The sequence below is a fragment of the Pipra filicauda genome, unplaced genomic scaffold (assembly GCF_003945595.2).
Source record: "Pipra filicauda isolate LSUMZ 115617 unplaced genomic scaffold, ASM394559v2 scaffold51_size4534324_pilon, whole genome shotgun sequence".
Lineage (NCBI taxonomy): Eukaryota > Metazoa > Chordata > Aves > Passeriformes > Pipridae > Pipra > Pipra filicauda.
Window position 1 is genome coordinate 2,681,460 of NW_024104665.1, and position 22,853 is coordinate 2,704,312.

The window sequence follows — 22,853 nt, forward strand, 5'->3', positions numbered from 1 at the left end:
TTACGTGCCAAATTTTGTTCCACGCTATCATTTCATCAAATTTATTATGGAAATAGAAGTGACTGCTCTATATTTAGAAAGAAGAAAATAGGTTCATATTATTGGTAAAATTTTCTCAGCTGCCTGAAGTCCTCCTGCTGAGCAACCACACTGGTGCCCTGTCATGGAGAACTCTCCCAGGACGCAGCTGGCCCGGTTCTGCAACTTTCTGTGCCTGAGGAAAATGCAATCCCACAGCTACTACTTGCCCAAAGGGCAACCCAACCACCAACCTGCCACTGTTCTATGCACCTGCTGTACATTAATGCAAACTTCTCACACTACAGACTGCCACGCAGGGTGCAGTGCAGTCACACGAACTGACATCCTGGTGGAAACCCTGAGAAGAGCACTCCTATGAAGTCACTACTAAGGAACAAAAGCATCACAAAATTTTAAGAACAATTAAGTATTTGCTATATAGGAACACGTAGGGGAGCACATGGAAGGTATTTCACCTTGGCAAATAGCTTCCCAAATCTGAGAGGGGTTAACATTCCTACCGTTTCTTCCCATTTATTTAAAATAATTTTTTTTAGTCTCCTAATACTCAAAGAAAATTGGTTGTTCCCCACGTCCTGCAAGAAACAGTGCTTATAATATTTCAAAAACACTTCTCATTTCACGTACACTTGCAAGATGTCATGCCAAGTCACCATCAGAGACCTATTCCTGAACTTCTGCATACCCTGAAGGCACTTAGGTATACATCTCTCATGTTTTGAAAGCCCTTGACTTCATTCCTGAATCACGCAACAAGTTTGCCAGAAGAATGTCAAAACATACACCAGTTTTTCCATTCTCTAACAGCACCCTAGAACAGGCAGTTTTGATTTTTACTGGATCCCACTTAGATATAACCTCTTACCTGTAACTAAAACTAAACAGGATCAATCCTCAAAAAGGGATAGAAAGAGTGAATGCAAATGAAACAACTGAGCAACAGAAAATAGCAATCTAACCCATTTTTTTGTTTATAGTTGTACAAGCTTCAAGATCAACTATACACTCTTAACACTAAGTCTGCAACCTGTATTCTTAAATACTTATTTTATCTAGGATTTAGCAACCTCACAAAGTTGTATCAAGAAATACTATTACACAATTATGGCAATCACAGTAACTCAGTTTATACCTGCAGCAAAAAGCAGCAGCTTAAGGAAAGAAGTATTTTGAGGCTATTAAACTATTCAGGTTACTCTTCCTGCCATCCCTGAGATTAATTTCATTTATGTGATGGCAGTTCATTGTCCTTCACAAGTCAGGACATTGGCAAAAAAGAACAGGACCTCCAACCTCGGCCACTTCACCATCCAGACTCTGAGCTTCACCTGCCAACAACATGACTACAATCTGTCACAGGCTCATCCCCTCTGCGGGAAGTATGAGCAATGGAGTCTTGCACTCATTGGGAAAGCACTGCTGTGTGTGCAAACCTGCATTTAAAACTGTTCCATTTCCTTTGATTTGAAAAGTACCTAGGGGAGATGGGGAAGTGTTTTCATTATGCAACACTACCTTTACAGGCAGGTCATGTATAAGTAGACTTATACATACTACATTATGTAAAATGTTGTCATATGTAAAAACATACATTATGCCAACCAAACTTTATTACATTTCAATGTAGCAACAAGCATGAAACCTGCAAAATCCTCATGTGATACACTTCTATTAAATCCTGAGGGCTATTAATAATTGTTGTAGTAGTTCACCTTGAACTCAGTACTGTTTATCTAGGTGCATGTGGTACTGGACGTAAACATGTTTACTTGAAACGGTCCATGATCACGAACAAAAAGTCAATAAATCTGAGAAGGTTTCACTTCATGTAACTGTAGATTCAATGCATTTCCACTGCTCCGTTCCAGCTTCAATATTTAGAACCTGAACAACCCTCCTAACCGACATAATTTATGACCAACTCTCATAAGGCACAAAGATTCCATACTCCTCTGCACACATCAAAGTATCTAATTTATTACTCTGGTTACAAACAACAGAACATTAGCTGTAAATGAAAATATATTAAACTTCTTTTTGAAAAAGAAAAGGAAAAAAAAAAATCAACAAACCTGCAGGTGTTTCCTATGTGCTTATTTTCCTCCCTTTCTTATTACTTACCCTCAACAGACTTTATTAAGTGTGTTGACTTAATAAATTAACCCAAATTTACAAAGCAAATAAGGATTACCTTTTATATGAAGTTCACAGAAACAAATGAGTAGAATTAATTTGAAGAATCACATCTGTAGCTGAAAATATGTACATTTTATTATATAATACCTTTAGTTGTTAAAAGTACTAATAAGGAGAGGAATAGCTATTTCCAGGTTTTACTGGATGTTGTCACAGTGATCTATGCATTACTAATTATGTCACTGCTTATTAACGATACAGTGGACATTCTGAAGAAGGGGCCTCCGAGCCTGTACGTCAAACCAAGTATCCCACCACCATCACAAACAGTTTGAGAGAAGAGGGCAGCATGAGGCAGGAAAGGCACACTTGCAATTCAAACAAACCAACTCTGCCTGCAGGTTAAAGCATTTTAACAGCCTCTATTTTTAAAAGATAACACCAATTAAAAAAATATGAATAAATAAAATTCAAACAGATGGCACTCTTTAAATCCTGGAGCTAGTTATGCCAGAAGGTCCTAACAAATGCACTGTAAGAAAAAAATTGCAGTAAGGCTTCTATCTGATTCTATATAGGCACAGTAAGTAGTATGAGAAAGAGATTTTCTCTTTCCTCCACCACGCAGCTATACAGTTCAAGTCATGTTATCAGTTCCAAAGCAAGAATTAAAAACATGAAATTACATTAGGGGAAAACATGAATGGTGGTCTCAGGTCACAGCAAAAAGTATTTAGCAACAGATTCAGTTCTCATTACAAAGGGTTTGGTTAATAAGATTCAAGGGCATTGTATGCATGCATCACGATTATAGACTAGTTTATTTTTTTCCCTTCAAATTATCTCCTAAAGGAATACATTTAGCAACTTTCAAATGCAGTGTAACGGATTTCCAAGAGAAGTGAGGTCCAAAAATAGCATTAAAAAAATACTCGAGCTTCCACACAACACAACTTGGACTTCCACATTGGGCACAAATCAGCAGGACGATGCCTATTCATTACTGTGAGAGTGAGGTTTCCTGGAATATGAACAATAATTGCTATGCATGTACATAAAGTTTCTTTTGTTCATTTATTGACTTGCTTGGTTTCTGTTTTTCTTTTAAGGAAACACAATTATTTTTTATTTAGATATCTGTGTTCCTTAGCAATTAAAGTACCCACCGCATTTAACTTAAAAAATTTATTTCTCCATGGAAATCTGTATTTAATTGGTCTGAAGACATTTTTTTTCATTCTTTAATCTGAGATTAAGAATAAAAAAAAAACAGAATAATCTGAGTTTTGATATAGCTTCTCAATATTTACCTGATGAGTAAAAATGCATTACAGAATTATCAGTTTGTGGAGGTTTTAGATCTACAATCAACACATGAATGTAGCTCAGAAAATGTTTGAACAAAACTGTGGACAGAAACAAATGAAATTTAATTTCAGGTTATTTATGCAGTTCTAAATTTCTAAATTCTTATCTATTTCCTTTGAAGTGAAGTTAATGGTTGCCCAAACTTCTGGTCTCTTTATACACTGTGTTAAGTATTTTATTCTTCCAACTTGGGCAATTAAGATAAAACCTTGTATTTTTGTAAAGGCATTGTTTTCCACACAAACACTTAAAGAATCAGAGTAGCCATAAATACTGCAGAAAGTGTGTAGGCAAAGTACACAGGCTTTTATTTGTAAAAGCTGTCCACAAGCTATGCCAGGAGTTGTTTCTCCATGTGTTTCCAAGGGCTTTCTAGGAAGAAATTATAGACATTTTTCTCTTCTTGTCACCAAGGTCTACGTTATTGCAAAAAAGTGGCCAACTGTTACCAGGCTGAATCAACATCAGAAACCTCAAGTCTCATTTAGCAAGCCAAAACACCTAAGACCTCCAACATCTGAGCCTATGAAAACTCTTACTAATACTGTGTGTAAACTTCAGACCAACAGGAAGATGTTCTCTTCGGAGATTTACTATAGAACCTATTGACACAATTTAAATGCCATCTCTTTTCTTCCATTTCCATCAAGAAATCTCAAATAATATCTAAGGGTAGCTAATCCCTAGGTTTATTGAGCTATTTGCTGAAGTTACATGAGGTTAGAGCCTCCATTTTGGTACACAGCATTCTAGAAAAATCAGCTGCTCTTGAGATCATGTAAAAGAAAAAAATTTCATTCACAACTATATTTCTACTTTGTTAATTTGAGAATAGTTATTGTGATGTTTCACAACTGCAGAATGACAAAGAAAAACACACCACTTACTACCCAAACAGTTGGGAAAAAATCAAAACAAAGACTATATTCCGTCTTAGCAACTGTATCATTATTTTGAACTCTATGAAAGGAAGTTGGATGCACAAATCACATCTCAGTGCCCTGTGATGATTTTGAAAGCTTCAGATGATTGTAAACAAGACTGCAATATGAGCAATTTTAAAAACATATAAGACCCATGAAAACATCCAAAGGATCTGGGTTCTCAAAAACACTTCCCTTTCAGTCATATCACCAAAAGTAACTAGCCCATTGCTAAAAAGCTTTCCCAACACTGACTCAAACTAAGACTGTTCTTTTTAAAAACTATTGGCTTTCTAAAATATCATTATACCTTCGTTTCCCTTATCATCCTCTGGACAGTTAATGTATTATTTCTTTCCATTTTCATGATCCTTTCTGCAAATACTTTTGCAGAATAAGCTAAATGTTATTATTTGGATACTTATCTTGAACAGCAAAGTACTTACTGACTGGTTAATTTTAAGTATGTAAATGAATACTACAATTACTTCACCAATCATATGTCGACAGTTGAGCACCCCATCATATTTTTTACTGGATCATGTTTCAAATAAGAAGCAGTATACACCAAATTTTAACCCAGGATCCCAGCCTTTGGTACTCTTCAGGAGTCTGCAACACTGGAGAAAAATAGTTATTCTCAGTGTTCGTGAATGCCTCTCTGCTAGACATCACCTTTTATTTCCTATTAATCTGACAGCTCCCTACAGTTTGTGAATATTTCCTAAATTGCTTCAGACTATAATCTGCCAATGACTGATGAACACAGTGAGAACTCCAATAAGGAATCAATAATGAATACCTAAGGGTTGTGATATTTCCCAACAGCATCACTTGAACATGAAAAAAAAAAAAATCTGCCCCCAGTTTCAGAGAAAAGACAGGAATAAAGCAAAGATGAACAAAGAGTTCTAGTTGATCAGAGCAGCCTACTGCACATCAAGCCCTTTGCAGTCTTTTCTCTAGCACTACAACTTGAACTTAATCAAATTAGAAAAAAAAATTACAAGCTGTTTACAAGTTGTTATTTAAAAATGCTAAAAAAGAAGAAAATTACTGAAACCCTCCTTATTAATAAATATTTACAGTGAACCATAAATATTTTTACAGATCAGTACCAATCGCTGTGCAAACAGGATTGCACAGAGAATAGACTGGAAGTAGAAATGGAGGACTTCCAAGACAGTCCCAACTCACAAGAGATATGCTCAGTGAGGAAATGCATTCTTCTCCTTCCCTGCTTCTCCCGCAGCTATTGCAAAATTTCCACCATAGATGTGAAGCAAGAGATTTAATACAATAAAAATCTAAAAACCAATCTGTGTTTTAGGGGTGCACGTTGCTCATTTTTCTAAATGCCTTTCCCAGCTCATGTGTTTTGGGAACCTTGCCCACAATCAAAAGGATATCTGTCTTCATCTTGCGATGACTGGTCAGCTCATCAGCTTCCCCAACAAGGACAGGGCATTCCAATGCATCAGTGCCTGCTCCCAGTATCACAGGGATTCCAAATAATACACTATTGCAGAGAGTTATAATACTGAGCAGTTACAGTGATCAGGTATTAGGAAGAGAAAAAAAAGACAAAGGAAAAAACCAAAGACTGAGAGACCAAAGGTTGAGAAGATGTGTACATGATAGGGGAACCCCGGGCGATGCTTTCATAAACAACTGTAATCAAGAGCAGCTATTTTAATACAAGGTTGCAACAAACACATGTAGTTCTTTTCATCTAATATGATAAAGGCATTCCCAATAAAGCTCTTTCCTTGTCTGACTGATGTTGAGAGTCCCAGCCTTACAGAAATGACAGTTGAAAAGCAGCAAGCTTTCAAATTAATTCTCCTACTGCTGCCATGCCACACTAAAATACAGGAAAAAGAGGAGTAAGGCAGAGGAAGCACACTAAGCACAATCACTCAGCTACCTTGTTGACCTCTTACCAAAGGATACCAGTGTTTAGCCTACAGAAAGTCAGATGGCTGCTTTCAAGTCTGATACAGGATGATATGCTAAACCCGCATATGTAACTGTACATGTGTGAAACAAAACAAACACCAGGAAATTTGCATTTAAACAACTTATATAATCAGCAATTTTTACAAGGTATACATGAATGACTTCAATCAAGCTTTTCTTAAACAAATGAAAGATACCTTGTTATCAGAACTTCATCACTCCCCCATCTTTTGTGTTCTTCATCAAATTTATGGTTTTAAACTTATCTCAAAGTCTCACAGACACTTTTGATTTTACATTTGAATTTTGTTTCTTTATTACTCCATCTTCTCCTAGACCCATTCCCATGAAGCCCATACAAACTTTGTCACAGGGCTACAACAGAACAGAACCAGTCACCTGACAGAGTGGGCATAATTTAACATAACTGAACACAATACAGAGCAATCAAACTAAACGGCATAGGTCAACAAAGAGTAAGTAACTTTTGAAAAAGAGCAACCCACATGCAAGTAACATTATTGATCACTGAAAATTTAAATTCACACCACCTTCTGGAATATTAATACTACTACACTTGGGTTTTTTTCCTTAAGATGTTTCCTTCAGAAGTGAGCTCTAAGAGATTTATGAAATAGTAAGACAACTGAAACTCAGAGAGCCTCAGAATTCATGGTCAGGTGCTCTGCTTGCCAGAAGCTAAAAATAAACCTGGATCAATCTCAGTTACTTAACATACATTCTCCTAAAAGATAGATTCGATGATTTGCAACATTAGTACACAAAGGTTAAAACAGTAAGATAATAATTTTATGTATGCATCTTTATGTGATCAAATTTGTTGTTCAAAAGCAAAAGCTGTGAACTAAGGTAATAATACTTCCCCTTTATCTGTGTTGAAGTAAACTGAGCAATGAAGACTGAAAGGAATGTGCAAGGCGTTTATTAAGTGGAAAAAGAATGGGGAGAGGAACAAAACAGACAAAGCTGCATCAGAACAACATTCTGCATATTACTAGGAACACAAAGAAACAGAAATAAATAAGTCAATGGCAAAAGACAGCATAATAATGTAAATATATTAATATATCTGGTAATTGAAAATTGTATTTGACAGATACAGTATAATGCAACATCATTAGATTGCTTCATTACATGGGGAAGATTCTTAAACATTTTACTAAACAGAAGACTATTGAAAACAATTAGTCCTTTGTACTAGGTTCAAGCAGAGTGCATCTGAAGGTCTATTTTTAAATTTCCAGCAAATATTTTTACAGATAGACTACCATGCACTTTGGTCAATAAAAAGTACAAAACAAAATTCATTATAAGAGATTAAAATTCAAGTTTGTAGTTATAAAATAGCTTTTTAAGCTTGTTGGTATCTGACAAAACAATCTCTGAATAGCATTTTGTACAGACCAATTTACGGAATCTCTATGTTATATATTGAACCTCTTTGCCTTCAATGAGGGAATCTGATCTTTTATAATGAAATGCCATATTTTGCTTTTGAAGGTTAAGAAATGTTAAGAAAAATGCTTTTTGAACGTTAAGAAAAATTTTCTCTAACCTGCATATTAGTCTGAAATCTGTTAAGATTTTTAAAAGTCCTAGGCATGCTCACCCACTGAGTAAAACCAAGAGTACTGCATTACAGATGTGGGCTAAAGACTTACATGGAATCATGGCCTCTAGGATTTTTCTTTGTTTTTCCCCACAATTTTGAAAGAAATTGGGGCCAACAGTCTGCATCACTTCCTGCAGCAGGACAGACTCACAAATGTAATTCTCTGTGAAGTAGCATAAGTAATGCCTCTAAGAAGAATCCACCAAATCCCTAAGGTAACAGATCTTCTAAAGAGTCTGCTGTAAGCCCTTCAAAATGACCAAGAAAATAAAGTTTAGTGAAAGAATGTCATCCTGGCTCCACAGGCCCCAAAGCGCTGTGCAAGGACACGATTCACAGAAACCCACTGGGATGCCACGCTGGTGCTTGTGGAGGGCTCCTGTGCAGCCAGCTGGCATCACCTGTGCCACAGCACTGCCGTGGGCAAAGGATCACAGGGGGCACTTTGGACATCTCACACTGCCTCAGCCAAGAGATTTTTAAAAAATTTACCAAGCTGACTTTGCCAGAAGCCTATTAGGAGGTTTCACAGAGCCTGTTCTGACAAGCAAGCCGCAGAAGTAGTAACTTCCAAGAGAAAATGTACCAATAAAAACTGTCATACCATCTTCAGTTGTTTCCTCTGCCTTTCTAAGACAGGCGATAGCTCGACCAATGTAAACCCACAAACCCTCTAGCAGATGCATCCAGCCCACTCAAATAAGAGATTTATCATAGCTAGTAGGATAGCATTTGAGCTGCCAGTTTGCTCACAGACAATATGGACTTTCCCCTCTCCTTCTCTTAACACTGTTAGGAATGACTTACGGTAACAGGGTACCTGACAATGCTCCATCCCACAGAAAATTTTTCCTCACCACAGACAGGTTTTTTTTTCCTTGCATCCTAAATGTCTATCATTAACTAATGGTCACAGTGATTATTCTTGTATATTAATGACAAGCTCTCGAGTGCAAAACCAAAGCTCTGTCGTTCACAGTGGTAGATGGAGAGGTGTAGAAGGGGGAAGAGGATAGCTGTAAAGGACTAGTGTTTCCCACTACCACCTGTCCTTATCCCTGTCTAGAAACAGCATCAGGGGACTTCAGAATTTAGTGCCTCCATTTTACAGAAAATACAAGTTACAAAGTTCTGCCCAAGAAAACAGTGCCAATTTCATAACTGTGTTGATTTCATGGAAAGATGTTCACATTTCTATTTAAATTGACCTCAGACAGCGAGTTTCTTCAATGACTTGCAACGTAATATACCTAGAAGGAACACTACTTTGAAATATGTCTCTTTGCCAAAATTTTAAAGGGAAAATTTCATGAAGAATTAAGAAGTTTTTTTCAAGGGGAAGACAAGGCACATACACCTGAACAGTTTTTAAAACCTTATATTGTTTGACATTTTAAAGCTAATTTTTTAAAACCTTCTTAAAAGACTAAGAAGTCACACACTCTTAGAGACAGACTTGAACTAGGGAAAAGTATCCAAGTCAATATAGCAATACCCATTTTACTCCTTCAGAGCATTCAGCCCAGAACATTTAACACTAAACAAACACCATCAATGTCATGGTACAAGAGGACATAAGAGTGAATTCTAGATCATTCTGAAGAGATTACAAGTCTTTGAAACGGGGAGGGGGAGGCGAAAGGGAGGTTATGTTTTTGTTTCATACTTAAAACATTACCTCCCGATTACCTCCCTTGTTAATCAAAAACATGCTGTACATTCTTTCATCTTAGAAAGTAACCATTAAAACAGACCTATCCAGCTCTTTAAAAAAAAATAATAAGTGAGGTAATAAGTTGTGAATCAAAGTGTTCCCTTCCACATAAAACATCTGCAAGAGGAAAAGGGGAAAAATAGCTTAACAGAACTGCAGATAGGTAATCAAATGCCCTAGTTCAACAGGGAGTAACAAGCATATGCACAGAGACTGAGATTTGTCCTTGTAGCATTTAATCCTGCTCATATTGTGCAATTCATCTCAGCACAGTCAGAGCAACCATAGCTCTACTCCCACTAGATGGAAAATTCCACTCGAGCTTAAGTGAAACTCTTCAAAAGCCCAATTTGAATTCTTTCTGCTCAGCCCAGTTTTGTTCATAGAACTGCTCATTTGCTTGCAAACACAGTATTCTGTTCATCTTCTCAGAGCACAAAATGAATGCCACTTCACTGTGGGCTGAGTCCGGGGAAGGGCATCAAGGCCAGTTACGGGTCACATTCACCCTTCCTCTCTCCTTAATGCGTAGCAATATCTTTCCTTGACAGTGGTACAACAACAGAAATGCAAAAATTTCATGGTAAAAATATGGCAATTAAATGTTATAATTGTATCGGACTACCGTGTAATTATATGTACATGCAGATGTTATAGAATACAATACTGCATTGAGCAATTCAAGGAAACAGTTTTTGTATACAATTAAATTACTTGATGCATAGGGCCTTTGGCATCAGACCTTCTCTTCAAGCCTCTCTATGTGGTTACTTCGCAACAATCTTCATACCACCTTCTAAAGAACAACCAAATAAACAGGAAGAATTTTATTTTTGTTCATTTGCTATTGTAGAAAAATAGGAAGGGAAATAGAAGAGAAAATAGCAACATATTTATCTTACCAAGATAAATCATCCCTGTGTATTCCAACTAATGCAGTCAAAATGAACAGAAAACAATCATGGTATTCACAGAACAAGGGCATAAGAACTGTAGACAGAAATACAGCCAGTAAAAGCACACTGAGCTATATAATAAATACATTTCCTCCTGCAGAATCCTTGGTATTGTCCCCTGGCAACCATAAAAATGTCAATGCTTTGCTAAGTAACCAGTCAGAAAATGCATGTCTGTACACCCACATAGAATTTTCTGCCTGAAATATGTAATAACTTTATTCAAGTTTTATACCTGTATCCACAGCACTTACTGCCAAATTCAGTGGAAAGGAAATGCAGAAAGCATCATGTTTATCTGCCATATCATTCCTCTTTAGGAACACGGTTCCCTTACCAGTTAAAGGAAAGCAGGTCCAATGATACAGATTTCTTAAATGTTTCAGATTCTTAAAAGTTTTTATTGGAGTTTTCTCCCCACATCTTCTGAATGGATTTAAAACAACCTCAATATAATAAGCTAACTAAGTGTGAAAAGTTACTTTGCTGGCATTATTTACCTTTAAAAAAATAGTGGTCCAATGTAAGTATAAAGACAAAACTAAAAAGCTGTAACCAAAAGCTTATAAAAAAAATTAATCTATTACCAATAACAGAAACTATCTGAAACATTATATTAAAAAAAAAGAGAGCATTCTCCTGTGCACTAATAAAGGTATAAAACCAGAACTAATAAAAGACATAAGAAATAGTTTTAAACATTTCCTCAAAAAGCATTTAAGATTCTGATATGGCAGAAACCCAAATTTTTAATTGTTAAATACAGTGCATTTAAAAACTCCTACTACAGGTTTTTTCTTTTCGGAGAATAATTATCTATTCTTGAAAATTAAAAGACATCATAAAAAGTACGAGATACATCACATCTGCTGTGAAGAATAAGCAGAGATACTATTTAACATAAGCAGTAGCTTAAAATAAAAATTTTAAGATCTTAGGGTAACAACAACTTTGTCTTGCTTCACTACTAACGGAGTGAGATTAAGTACAGAAGTTTACTCACCCTACTGTTGAAGCTTTTACACAGACAGCAAGACTTCCTCTCAAATATTGACTTCTGCTCACCCACCACAACCCTGGTTCCCTTATCAGGCTCCCCATCCCAAACCATATAGAGTAGCAAAAATATCTGCTGAATACCTTCATGTAACCACCATACAACTGAAAGTTACACTGTATAAAAATTTGAAAAGTCATCTTAGAAACATATTAGATAAAGTACAGACCCATATCTTTATCTACCTATGTATGTATATACACAGATGAATATGGAGATTATATATATACGCGCACCTACAAATCTGTATATTAATCATTACATTTATGTGTTATGAACAGTCATTCTGCAGGACTGAAAAATCCATCAGAATTCTGTACAGCAAACCTTGCACTGCTACAATCTGTCATGAGTTTTCATCTACCCTCTCTGCGGTAGCAATCGTGGCATACAGCATTTGCAGACGAAGATTTACAACCAAGTCATACAATGGCTTGCATAAGCAGATATTCTAATTCTCCAAAAGACATTTAATAATACAGGTAAGAGCAATCAGTGACTACCAGTTTTTCCTTTAATAATTAAAACTGAAGAGAATTTCATAAAAAAAAATTTGCAGAGATTCAAGAAAGAAGTCCCACCACCTTACAAAACCTTACCTTATAATAAAAGGGACAAATGGTGCCATGCTGAGTGCTGAATGAGTGCCATCCATTGGAGATGGATACAGTCTTCCCAGGATTAAAAGCAAAAGAAACAGGCTTGGATGGACTTTCAACTCTTCAACTTCACTAAATAGAAAGGGGTAAGAAGCATTTGGTGAAAAACGCATTCTCCTTCACGCTATTATTGATTCTCTTCCCCACAAAATAGGCTTCTGCATTTCTGGTTCAAGGAGGTATTCTAGGCTGATCATTACAAGAGAGTGCAAACCCTGCTGGGATCAAACATGGCATCCAGGTCTCCTGCAGGGAACCCCTGTAATGAAGGCACTTATGGCTGTATTGCCGTCACTTTCCTGCATTATTCCAAGCCTCTTTTTTTCCCAATTATGGTGAGCCGCCTTCATTTTTAAATAATATTAAAAACCTGCACAGATAATCTTTCTCTATGAACCAGGAAACTATGAAAGCAGAGTTAGTTACAAAAAGGTGGTTTAAAAAAAACTCTTCTTATCAGTTTGAGAGGAAATGTGTATTTAGCAAACAGCAGGGTTTACTAAAAAATAGTTCTTGTCATTGACACCAAGTGGCTACTATTCATATTTAAAAAAATCAGAAATCTAAGTTAAAATCAACCCTTCTTGATTTATTTAATTACTAATAATAGGATACAAGTCTGAATTCACACTGAAAAAGCATTCCAAGCCTCCATTTCAGACAGCAGCTTTCAATCTTTTTCAACTGAAAGACTTCCCAGAATTTACCAATGAGGACACTGTCACCTTTCAAAACATCAGGGAAAGCAGACTGCTGCACTGAATGTACACACCCTCTTTTCTTAAGCAGAGACTGCAAAACATGCAATGACTGGTGAAGCTTCTGCTTCAGAATATCCACCTTAGGCCCATTAAACAGACAGTTGAACCTCACCCATAAATCAGCTACTCAACTTCCACAGTTTATACCATGGCATTTTAAGAGAAAAAAAATCCAGCATTGATTTACTCTAAAAGTTCATGAACCTGGAGGTAACAGTGTCATCCCAAATGGTATCATCTGTAGCTCTCAGCCACCATTTGTGGAGTCCTTAAAAGAAGATGAAGGACTTTCCCTAGAGTCAGTGTGTCACAGGTTGGAAAGTGTTCATTTAGGGTTACGTGAGGCCTATGACCCTGTATCACTTAAACACATTAGGAAGCCTCATTCTTAAACATGAGAAAGTCAAACACCCGGTTTCTGTTGCCCCGAAAAATATAAGTTCTTTAACATCTGATCCTAGGAACGCAGCAACTATTAATTACTCAGCAGTAGTTCAATCTTCAGGGACTTATTGCGATGTGCAAAAGCTAAAAGAAAAAAGCCTTAGCAAAAGACACGTAGTTGAACTACATAATTTCAAGAAGCTGTTGATATATACAACAGCATTAGGGTGTACGTGACACAGCTCGGTTTAAACTTTTCATTCCACTTTATATTTCAAAGTTTTCTTAGACATTGTCTTACCTGTTCAAAGTATTGGTTACAACCTCCAACTGCTTGAGAAGGAAAGGATAAAGACTTGGAAACCGAGAGAAAAACTCCCCTCCTGTCATTCTGCAGAAACAAATGAATAAGAGTCATAATTAGCATTCTGCAGTAATCAATTGCACTCAAAATACCAGTTTATTTGTTGATTTCTGATGCTACAGTGAAGCTGGCAATCCATACACACATGATGAACTACTTTCAAAGGCAGCATGATGTTTTCATTAAAAATGATGATACAGTGTATTTTACACAAGTTAAGTAACTCTGTATGTGTCCATACTAACACTTGGTCAACTAAACTGGTGGGGCCTTTTTGGGAAATCACACTAAAAAGAAAAGATACAACAGCTTAAATTCCGGCACCATTTTAAGAACATTCTAGTTGAACAAGAGAAGACTTACACATGCTTTAGCGTGGCTCATGTACTAAATAGCTAATAAAATATACTTAAAAACATGTACTAACAGATGCTCATAATTTACTGACACTAAAAAGCATCTCAGAATAGTAACTCACAGAAGATTTGTAAAATGCATCTGACCTTCATTTAACCCTCTTTATCCAGCACTGCTTCCAACACATAGCAGTGGTAACATGTACAGGCCACGTTTTTGCTCGTGTAGAGGGAGCAACGACATCCAAAACAGAGCAATGCACAAATACCTAATGAACTCATCCCTAGCCAGAATTAGTACGGCGGAACAGTTCAAGCCACAACAGCAAATTAATCCCAGCTAAAAGGAGGTAAGTAGAAATCTTCTGTATTTGTTTGGTTTAGATCGGATAAAGCATGGCTTCATGGTTTATAGGAAACCACTCAGCATCATCTAAGCAAGAACCATCCCCACTGAATGTTACAGTGGGGAGGTTCTAATCAGACATATATGCTATGCAGATAAAACAGACTGCCTTTAAAATTAAATAAATGAAAGGCCATCCATTTAGAAAAAGAAAGCCAACCACAGGGTTTGCTTGCCACGAGATCAATCAAGATAAATGTCATGCGTTAGCATGACTCCAGTGCAGCGCTTACAACAAGCGGACAGATCCGGGTCTAGAGAAATAACACAATGAGATGGCAATATTGAATGCGCGTAAAAATAAGCAGACAAAAATAATCACGCACGAGTAAATGAGCACATGGGAAGCATCAGCACGGCTTCTTCCAGCACTCCACTAACATAACATGCCTTAGCCACAGGCCACAGAATAAACACAGCAAAAACAGCTTACTAGATGGAAACAAACGTTCAAAGAGGTACAGGAAACTTTCTCTAGGCACATAAGAAACAATACTGTGAATATATATACACAATATAGTGAGTTGCTATAACTAAAAGCATGTCCAATGAATCTGCAGTAGCTGTAACAGCTACAAAAAGGCTTCAAGTTAAAAAATTAGATGGAAGCATTCAAACCAAGAATGAATATAAATAAAAGCAGTAATGAGGACAGTTTAAAGACATCAATACTGATAATCACTGAAGACACTCATATAATTTCTTCTAACAGCTTCTTCAAAACAACTTCAATTTTTTGTACATACATTATGCAGAAAACTGAAGATGCAAAGCCAGAGACAGCTAAAAACATAAGATCTAAGTATATCAAGTTAAACAGTCCATCTGACTGAGTTTTTCATATGTAAAACATTAGGAATTCAGTAAAAGAAAAAAAAGAAAAAATTCTATTCAAAAATGCTGTGACACCTCCACCTCTTGTTCAATAGAGTGCATCAAGCAAAAGCAGAATTGAGGTTAAGATTCCTATGGAATGGATGACCACTGGTTAGAGGTTTAAGAGAAGACTATATACAAGTAGCATTTCACACAAGTACTTTTAAAGGTCCATTTTTAATGTATTAAAAATTCAGCAGCCACACGTGAATCAATATTAAATAATGGAATGGAATATCCTTACGAAGTCTCAAAATTCTTTGTGATTAGCATGGTTTCATGAACCTTTTTGAGAGGAAAAGAAATTGATAACTACTGAAGTGGGTAGTTTACATACCCTCCCACTTGGTTTACTGCTCCACAGCTTATGTGAGGGGAGAAGGCAGCCTAATCAATACCATTAATCAGCAGTAGCTGCAGAAAAGATCTCCATAGGCACTTTCAGAAAAAGAGAGAGACAACTGTCTGAGCAGACTGTTACAGGGCCTCCAGTTCAGAGAGGAAACAAGAAAGACTACACACTAGCAAAAGTGCTGCAAAATGCAAAGGTGTTCTCAAAAATACAGAGCACTATTTTAAGTGTGAATCCACTACCTGGGGATGTCAAGGCAGGGATATGTGCAACAGGGAATAAGCAGAAAGAAAAACAGCTAGACAGAATAAAACAGAGGTATTTAGTTGTTTCATTTTTGATTACTGACCATCTTTTTTGCCCCTGGAAACATGTACATATTATTAGGTATACACAGGTATTTTAGTATCGTAACTGAGACTGGAACAACAGAAAAATGTAATGGTTCTGCTTTTCCAAAATGTTCATGACACTAAGCCACATATTTTGTATTAATTTCATCAAAAAAGTACTCCTGTGAAAAATGAATACCAACCAAGATATGTCTCATGTTACTATTATAAACAGATTCATGCATGTACATATACACACATATGTCAGTTAGACTTCATAATTAATAAGCTATCCATATCTTTACAAGGAGATAAGTTCCTGATACACCTATATAGGAATATATCAAGGGGACTAAAACAACCCAAAAACCACTGCTAACAGTTTTCATGAAACAAACTCTTCCCCCCTATTCTAAAATATATCTGACAGGGAATGATAGGTCTAAATTAAAAATATCTATAGATAACTATCTTCCCATTAGTCACTGACACAGTTCAAACACAGATGTTTGGCAACACAGCTACCATAATTAAATTCTTAAACCAAACATTTTGCAGATCACAAGATTTTACATCTACTCACCCTAAAACGTGTTTATAAAGGAAGTAACTGAGAAGAGCCTTAAGATACTAGTATTTTTGCCCATGTCCAGTTGAAACTATTTTTATATTGCCTCAGAGCTCATCTTTGATAGTATGTTAAACCACAGACTCTGAAACAATATTTTCTTTTTCCTGTTAGTAACTCAAAGTAGCACAATTACACAATCCAGAATTTCAAATGGGATTACTGAGACCTAAATAACGAATTAGTGGAAGGTTATTTACTGAAAGAGGACCTACAGTAATGAAACAGAGAAGTTATCAGTGGCCTGATGATGCTTACAACAAAATCCCTCTCCCCGATGTAAAATGTCATTCAAGTACATAATTAAAATGATGCTTGATGTAGAAAGGCTGAGAGAGAAACTAATGGGAGCACCCATATCCTCCTAAATTCACTAGCAAAAATAATCTGTAAAACTGTATACACACAGAATACTGCAGTACACAGATAGGAAGATGCAATATTTACATCTCAGATACTTTGCAGTTTAACAACCTCAATGCTTTCTCATATGCAAGTAACTTTGCAGAAAAGCCAGATGACTATGTTAGAGTACAGCCCGTTCACAAAAGGTTTCATTTTGATGGCTAGAGACAGCAGCCATGTTTTAGCACTCACAAGAAAGACTGACAAAAGAGTGTTTGTGTAGAGACATATACATGAGTTTCTTTTCCATTTTCACTCAGGTTTTCCACCTGAAAAGATGTTCCATTAATGAAAAATTGTAATACGGAGGTATCTTCTGTACTATGTCAGACAGAATCAAGTGACACCCATCACTGCTAACAATTCTCTGTGCCCCCCTGAGTCTGGACTCTGGAGCAGGAAAAACAGGGAAAAGAAACATCTTTCACAAAATATAGAGTTCATATAAATTGGCAAGAAGTTATTTTGAAGGCATGTGATGATATGAAGGTCAGAATTTAATTGCTAGCAATAAGCATTCAGAAGACAAGAGTGAATCACAGCTAAGTTCCAAAAAAAATCCAACAACTAGTAAAAATTAAAAAAAAAAAGAAGAAAGGCATTACTCAAAGCAGACTGTAAATCTATAAAACTTCAAGGAAAAGTCTATGTAAACTATATATCATGCTTAAAAGTGTTGATAACGTTTCTTCAGAAAATATGCAAAAATCAGTTTTACTTTTTTCTGAAAAATAACCTAACCCAGAAGCCCTTATTATTCTCCATTGTCAGCAGTTCTTCCATTCATTTAGCACCAGTTCTTTGGCTTTTATCAATTTTCAGAGAAGAACCTGGGATGGCTTAAGTTCAGCCAAAAATCATGTACTTACCAGTTTTCATTTCATCTGCTTTGTGGAAGTATTAATTACCATCAAACTTCTAGAACCAAATTCATAAATGCTGCTTCAACCTCTGACATGTCTGGTCATTATACATTATGTTTGTCTCAGTAGTAACTTGATTCTGCATAATGCATAATCTATGTTTGTATAACTATTGACTTTCTAAATAAATATTCCATCTTTATGCATAGCAAGTATGTAGACTTTTTAAGTGTATTTTAAAAAATACATTTAAGAATAAAACTATGGACGTTGCAATGTTCTTTTTAAAGCTGTTCTGTACACTTAACAGAATAGTCCAGGAGATTAAAATTCTGCTGTGACACTGGGGCATAAGTATCATTTTACTGCGACATGTCAAAGATCACCTGCTTCTGTTCTTTCATTTATTTTTCAGAAGAACAAAGCTTTATAACCTTGTAAGTTGGTTTTAGTAACTGATATGTTAGAGAACATTTGCAGTAAATATGTTAATATTTGAGTACAGCATAGGTGAGATTTGGAGACAATCTTCTGAGGGCAGCAAGGGTCTCTGGTGCTCTTTTTGCATATAAATATTGCTAACATCTCAAGTCAGCGGACAAAAGCATGGTCAGATATTTGACAGGAAAAAATAATATTATATTTAAAAAGAAAAAAATATACTGGAATGTTAAAAAAATATAGATGAGACACAATTAGAGAGATCAAGACCAAGAACATAGTTTTAATGAGATTATAGAAATATTGTCTCCTGTATAATCTACTCGTGTTATACCAATCCTCATGGTGGAATCATTAACCATGATGTCACATAATGCCACACATATGTCACATATGTCACTGCTCTTATGTTAAAGAGTAGTAATGCAGAAACAGAATCAAATTTACTCCTTGCACTGCAAGGACAATTGCTGTTGGAAGAACCTGAAAACCAGGACAGAATTTAGCAAATCTGTCATTCAAAAGGACAGATTTATATAGATAATAGACATTTTACATATTTGCTTCTCCTGATTTCATTGAATTATTAAAAAAATCCCACAATGCAACTTAACTAGGCTAACTTGTTTTTAGTCATCCAATTTAGCATTCCTGTTCTTTCCCTGAAAGGGATCTGAAAGGATGAACAGGTAGCTCACACTGTCTTGAAAATCAAAAATCTCCATAAGAATTGCAGCTTTCACTTCACTTGAGAAAAGAGAGGCAGAATCTTAAATTTATCCTAAAATGACCACATTATTGCCAGCTCAAGGAGGTAATCTTCAAATTCTAAGGCACGCACCATTAACAGAGTTTGGGAAGAGAGTGTACACACTATTGAAAGGCTCCAACTTGCCGGGTTTCAGTTTCATATACAAAAACAAGTAAGTAACAGAAACCAACCTAAAAACACTTGTGCATAAATGCACAGAGAATCCAAGAGTCTAGTGAGAACTGGAATCTGTTCTTATTTCCTAGGGAAAGCAGTTAAACTATATTTTCATTCAGGAAAAAAACTTAAAAAAGGACTAGAAAATGCTGTACTTGACAAACACGTTCAGCTTTGCTCAGATTTCTCATTTGGAAACTGAGGCAGTACAGTTTGGATAAACAAAGCATTTGGGCTGGACCACCAGGCCCAACAGATATCAGTGGTTGAAAAGAGATGGAAAGCACCCTCTGCAGATCTGTAGACAGCACTGAATTAGGGGGATTGCATGAAACACCAAACAGCAGAATTTCAGTATAGACAGACCTTGAGAAACTTAAGGCTTGGGCTAACAGAAACCTCATGCAGTTCAACAAGGAGAAACAACATTCTGCACCTGGCTGAATAATTCTGAGTATCAGCACAGGCTAATATCAAACTGGCTCAGAAACCAATAGCCCCATGGGAAAAAAAACAGGGGTTACAGTGGATGCCAACCTCAGTAGGAGCCAATGGCACATCCTCACTGCAAACAGGACAAACTGCATACTGGACTATGTTCATTAGGATGAATGCAGCATCAGATCAAGCAGTGAGGCTGCACATGAAATCCTCCATCAAGCCGGACTGCCAGGTTCAGAAGAGATCAGAACACACAGGAGAGGGCCCAGCAAAGACCTGCTCAGATAGACATGGCCTCGAGCACCTGTCCTGTAAGAAGAAGCTGAAGGAGACAGGTTTGCTCTGTTTGACAAAGAGGAGGTCCAGGACAGATCTAACAAAAACCTACAACCACTTGAAGGAATTAAAGACTAGAGAGCTAATCTTCTTGCAGTAGTTGGAGACAGCACAGAAAGGACACAAATCATAGCTTGGAAATTTCAAATTGGGCAAGGGGAACAGTGCATTTAAACATATTACTCAAAGAGGTTGTGAAATGACCATCCTTAGAGGTTTTAACTCATCCAAAGACACTGCTGACCTGTACTGCCAGCAGTCACACTTTGAATGAGAATCAAGAAAACAGAATAAAGAGATCCTTTTACTGTCTGCATGGTTCCACATAGCTACCCACTCTGGCACCATGATTTTAACCCTGTCTTCTTAACAGATCAGTGTTTTTCTTTTCTTCCTGTATTTCCTGGCCATCACTACCTACTGTAATTACAGTGGACAGTAGTTCCTGCTTTAAACAACAAAATTCTTGAGATTTAGCAGGTTTTTAGTAAGTTAGTAAATTAGTCTTCAATTCAGCACAAAGTATTGTTTTCCACAACATACACTAGTATTTCAAATACTAGCTTGATGTGAAATAAAAATAACCACTTAAAATTTTGTTTCATTCATTCAGAAATATATATTTATGAAAGCTCTTGATTAGCAGTCCCTCTGGAGGATAACCAGAGAATCATCACTATTTTTTTACTAAGAGATTAAGACAATAGCAACAGGCAAGTTCCTTCAGAAATAGAGATTATATACAAATTTTAATTTGCTTCAGATAATTTCATTTAACGAACACAGGTATGAGCTAAATTCCTGAAATCACATACTCTCTCAGGACTCCTGAAAAACTGCTTTGAAGAAAACATTTCACATGCATAAGAGAATTTTAGCACTGCCATAGAAGACAAAATGGCCATGTAATTTTGTGGGAGGCTTGAAAAGCAACAGTATTTGAAAAAAACAACTGTAAAAAAACCTGGTGTAATACATTGGCTAGTAAGACAAAGAGGAAGGATACAGAAGATTATTGCATACTTGTTTTTCTAGACCTAACATGATACAGGACACCTCTTCAGTGACACAAAGGCAAAACTCTTCTGTAACCTCATCAAATTAGTTACAAAACACAATTCAAATTTCCTTTTTCCTCTATATGAAATGAAAAACACTGTGAAGAGGAAAGAAGAATCATTATAAAGATTCGGGTTTGCACCTTTAATAAAGCTGTGGTGACTCTGTACCTCCAAGAAATCTAACATTTGTTTTGTTAGGAATTAGAAAATACTTAAATCCCAGAACAGTAAGCAAAATAGTTTAAGTTTACTACTTGAAAAAACATTCTTTTATGCTACACACACCTAAAATAAGTACTTAAAAGGAACTAAGAATATGCCACTATATCTTGGTTTTCATTTTCCTTTAGATAGAAGTGCTAGAATAAACATTCTTACTAGTTTACGCTGCTGTTTTATGAGGTTAATAACTGAACTGCCAATCAAGACCTTTATAAATACAGTAGTTAAATACCTTCTGCTTTAGAACCAGTTTTATTTACAAGAGAGCTAGCCAAGATTTCCAAAGGGCTGCATGGTCTGGTTTGCTTTGATCTCTTAAGTACAAGTTTTTTTATACCTCTTGTTTTGCTATTTATTACACTCTTTGTGTAATCAGGTATAGAAAGAGCACCTGCATAGAACAAATACATCAGGAAAAGTGTGACTTAGAGGAATAATTATGCAACACACAGTTCACTAAAATAACTTGCAAAGAGCACTTTTCCAAGAGCATTTTTGGTGCTATAATAGCAAGAGAAGCAAGCGTACAATGGGCTCAGAATAAAAACAAGGGAACAACCACCCAACATCAGATACAACCTGGCACCAATATTAATCATCACTCAATTTTGATATACAAATGTACCTCTATATATGCATGTACCTAAAACTATATCTAAAACATAGTTTAAAGTAAATATTTTACGTATAATTACTTTTAAGACACATTTTTTAGAAAGTTGAACTGTGCATATGCATGAGTGTGCATATGTGTTTATGTACATAAAAATGTACGTACACACACAAATATAACTAAGAGATATGTATAGATCTCTAAAAAGCCTCCAAGAACTCTGTTCAACCACTGCCTATAACACTATTTTCTTTAATCTCTTACCACAAAATTATCATTGTAAATTTTACCTCCAAATAACCCACACTTTGTCGCTGTCTGGGAGTATTCTGTGAAGAGTACCTGCTTTTTAATTAGTATAGTGAAGTTGATGAAGAAGGGATATGTACATTATGCATGGATCAAAACAGAATAATTACATCTATTCATATTAATGAAAACTTATCACTACAACAGAAACTAAATTACCAACCTGTGTGGTTAGTTTACAGTAATTTTTGTTTCACGGAATGTATTTTACTCACTTGGTAGAAATAAATATTAGCATCATGCCCCTAATTTATTTAAAACAAATGAATGGACTAAAGTTACCCCAGGCCAGCACATATATTTTTAAGATGTTTCACTTTGGGTAAAC

The 22,853-nt window shown here is 36.1% G+C and overlaps 1 protein-coding gene across 1 annotated transcript in view; it reads right to left on the reverse strand.

Moving 5' to 3' along the window:
- THADA (THADA armadillo repeat containing) overlaps positions 1-22,853 on the reverse strand; it is a 160,666-nt gene that overhangs the window by 92,294 nt on the left and 45,519 nt on the right. Inside the window, exons 27-28 of the mRNA XM_039386956.1 lie at positions 13,894-13,983; positions 12,388-12,519 (exon numbers count right to left, since the gene is read on the reverse strand). Coding sequence (XP_039242890.1) covers positions 12,388-12,519; positions 13,894-13,983 — 222 coding nt within the window. The remainder of the gene's footprint in view (positions 1-12,387; positions 12,520-13,893; positions 13,984-22,853) is intronic.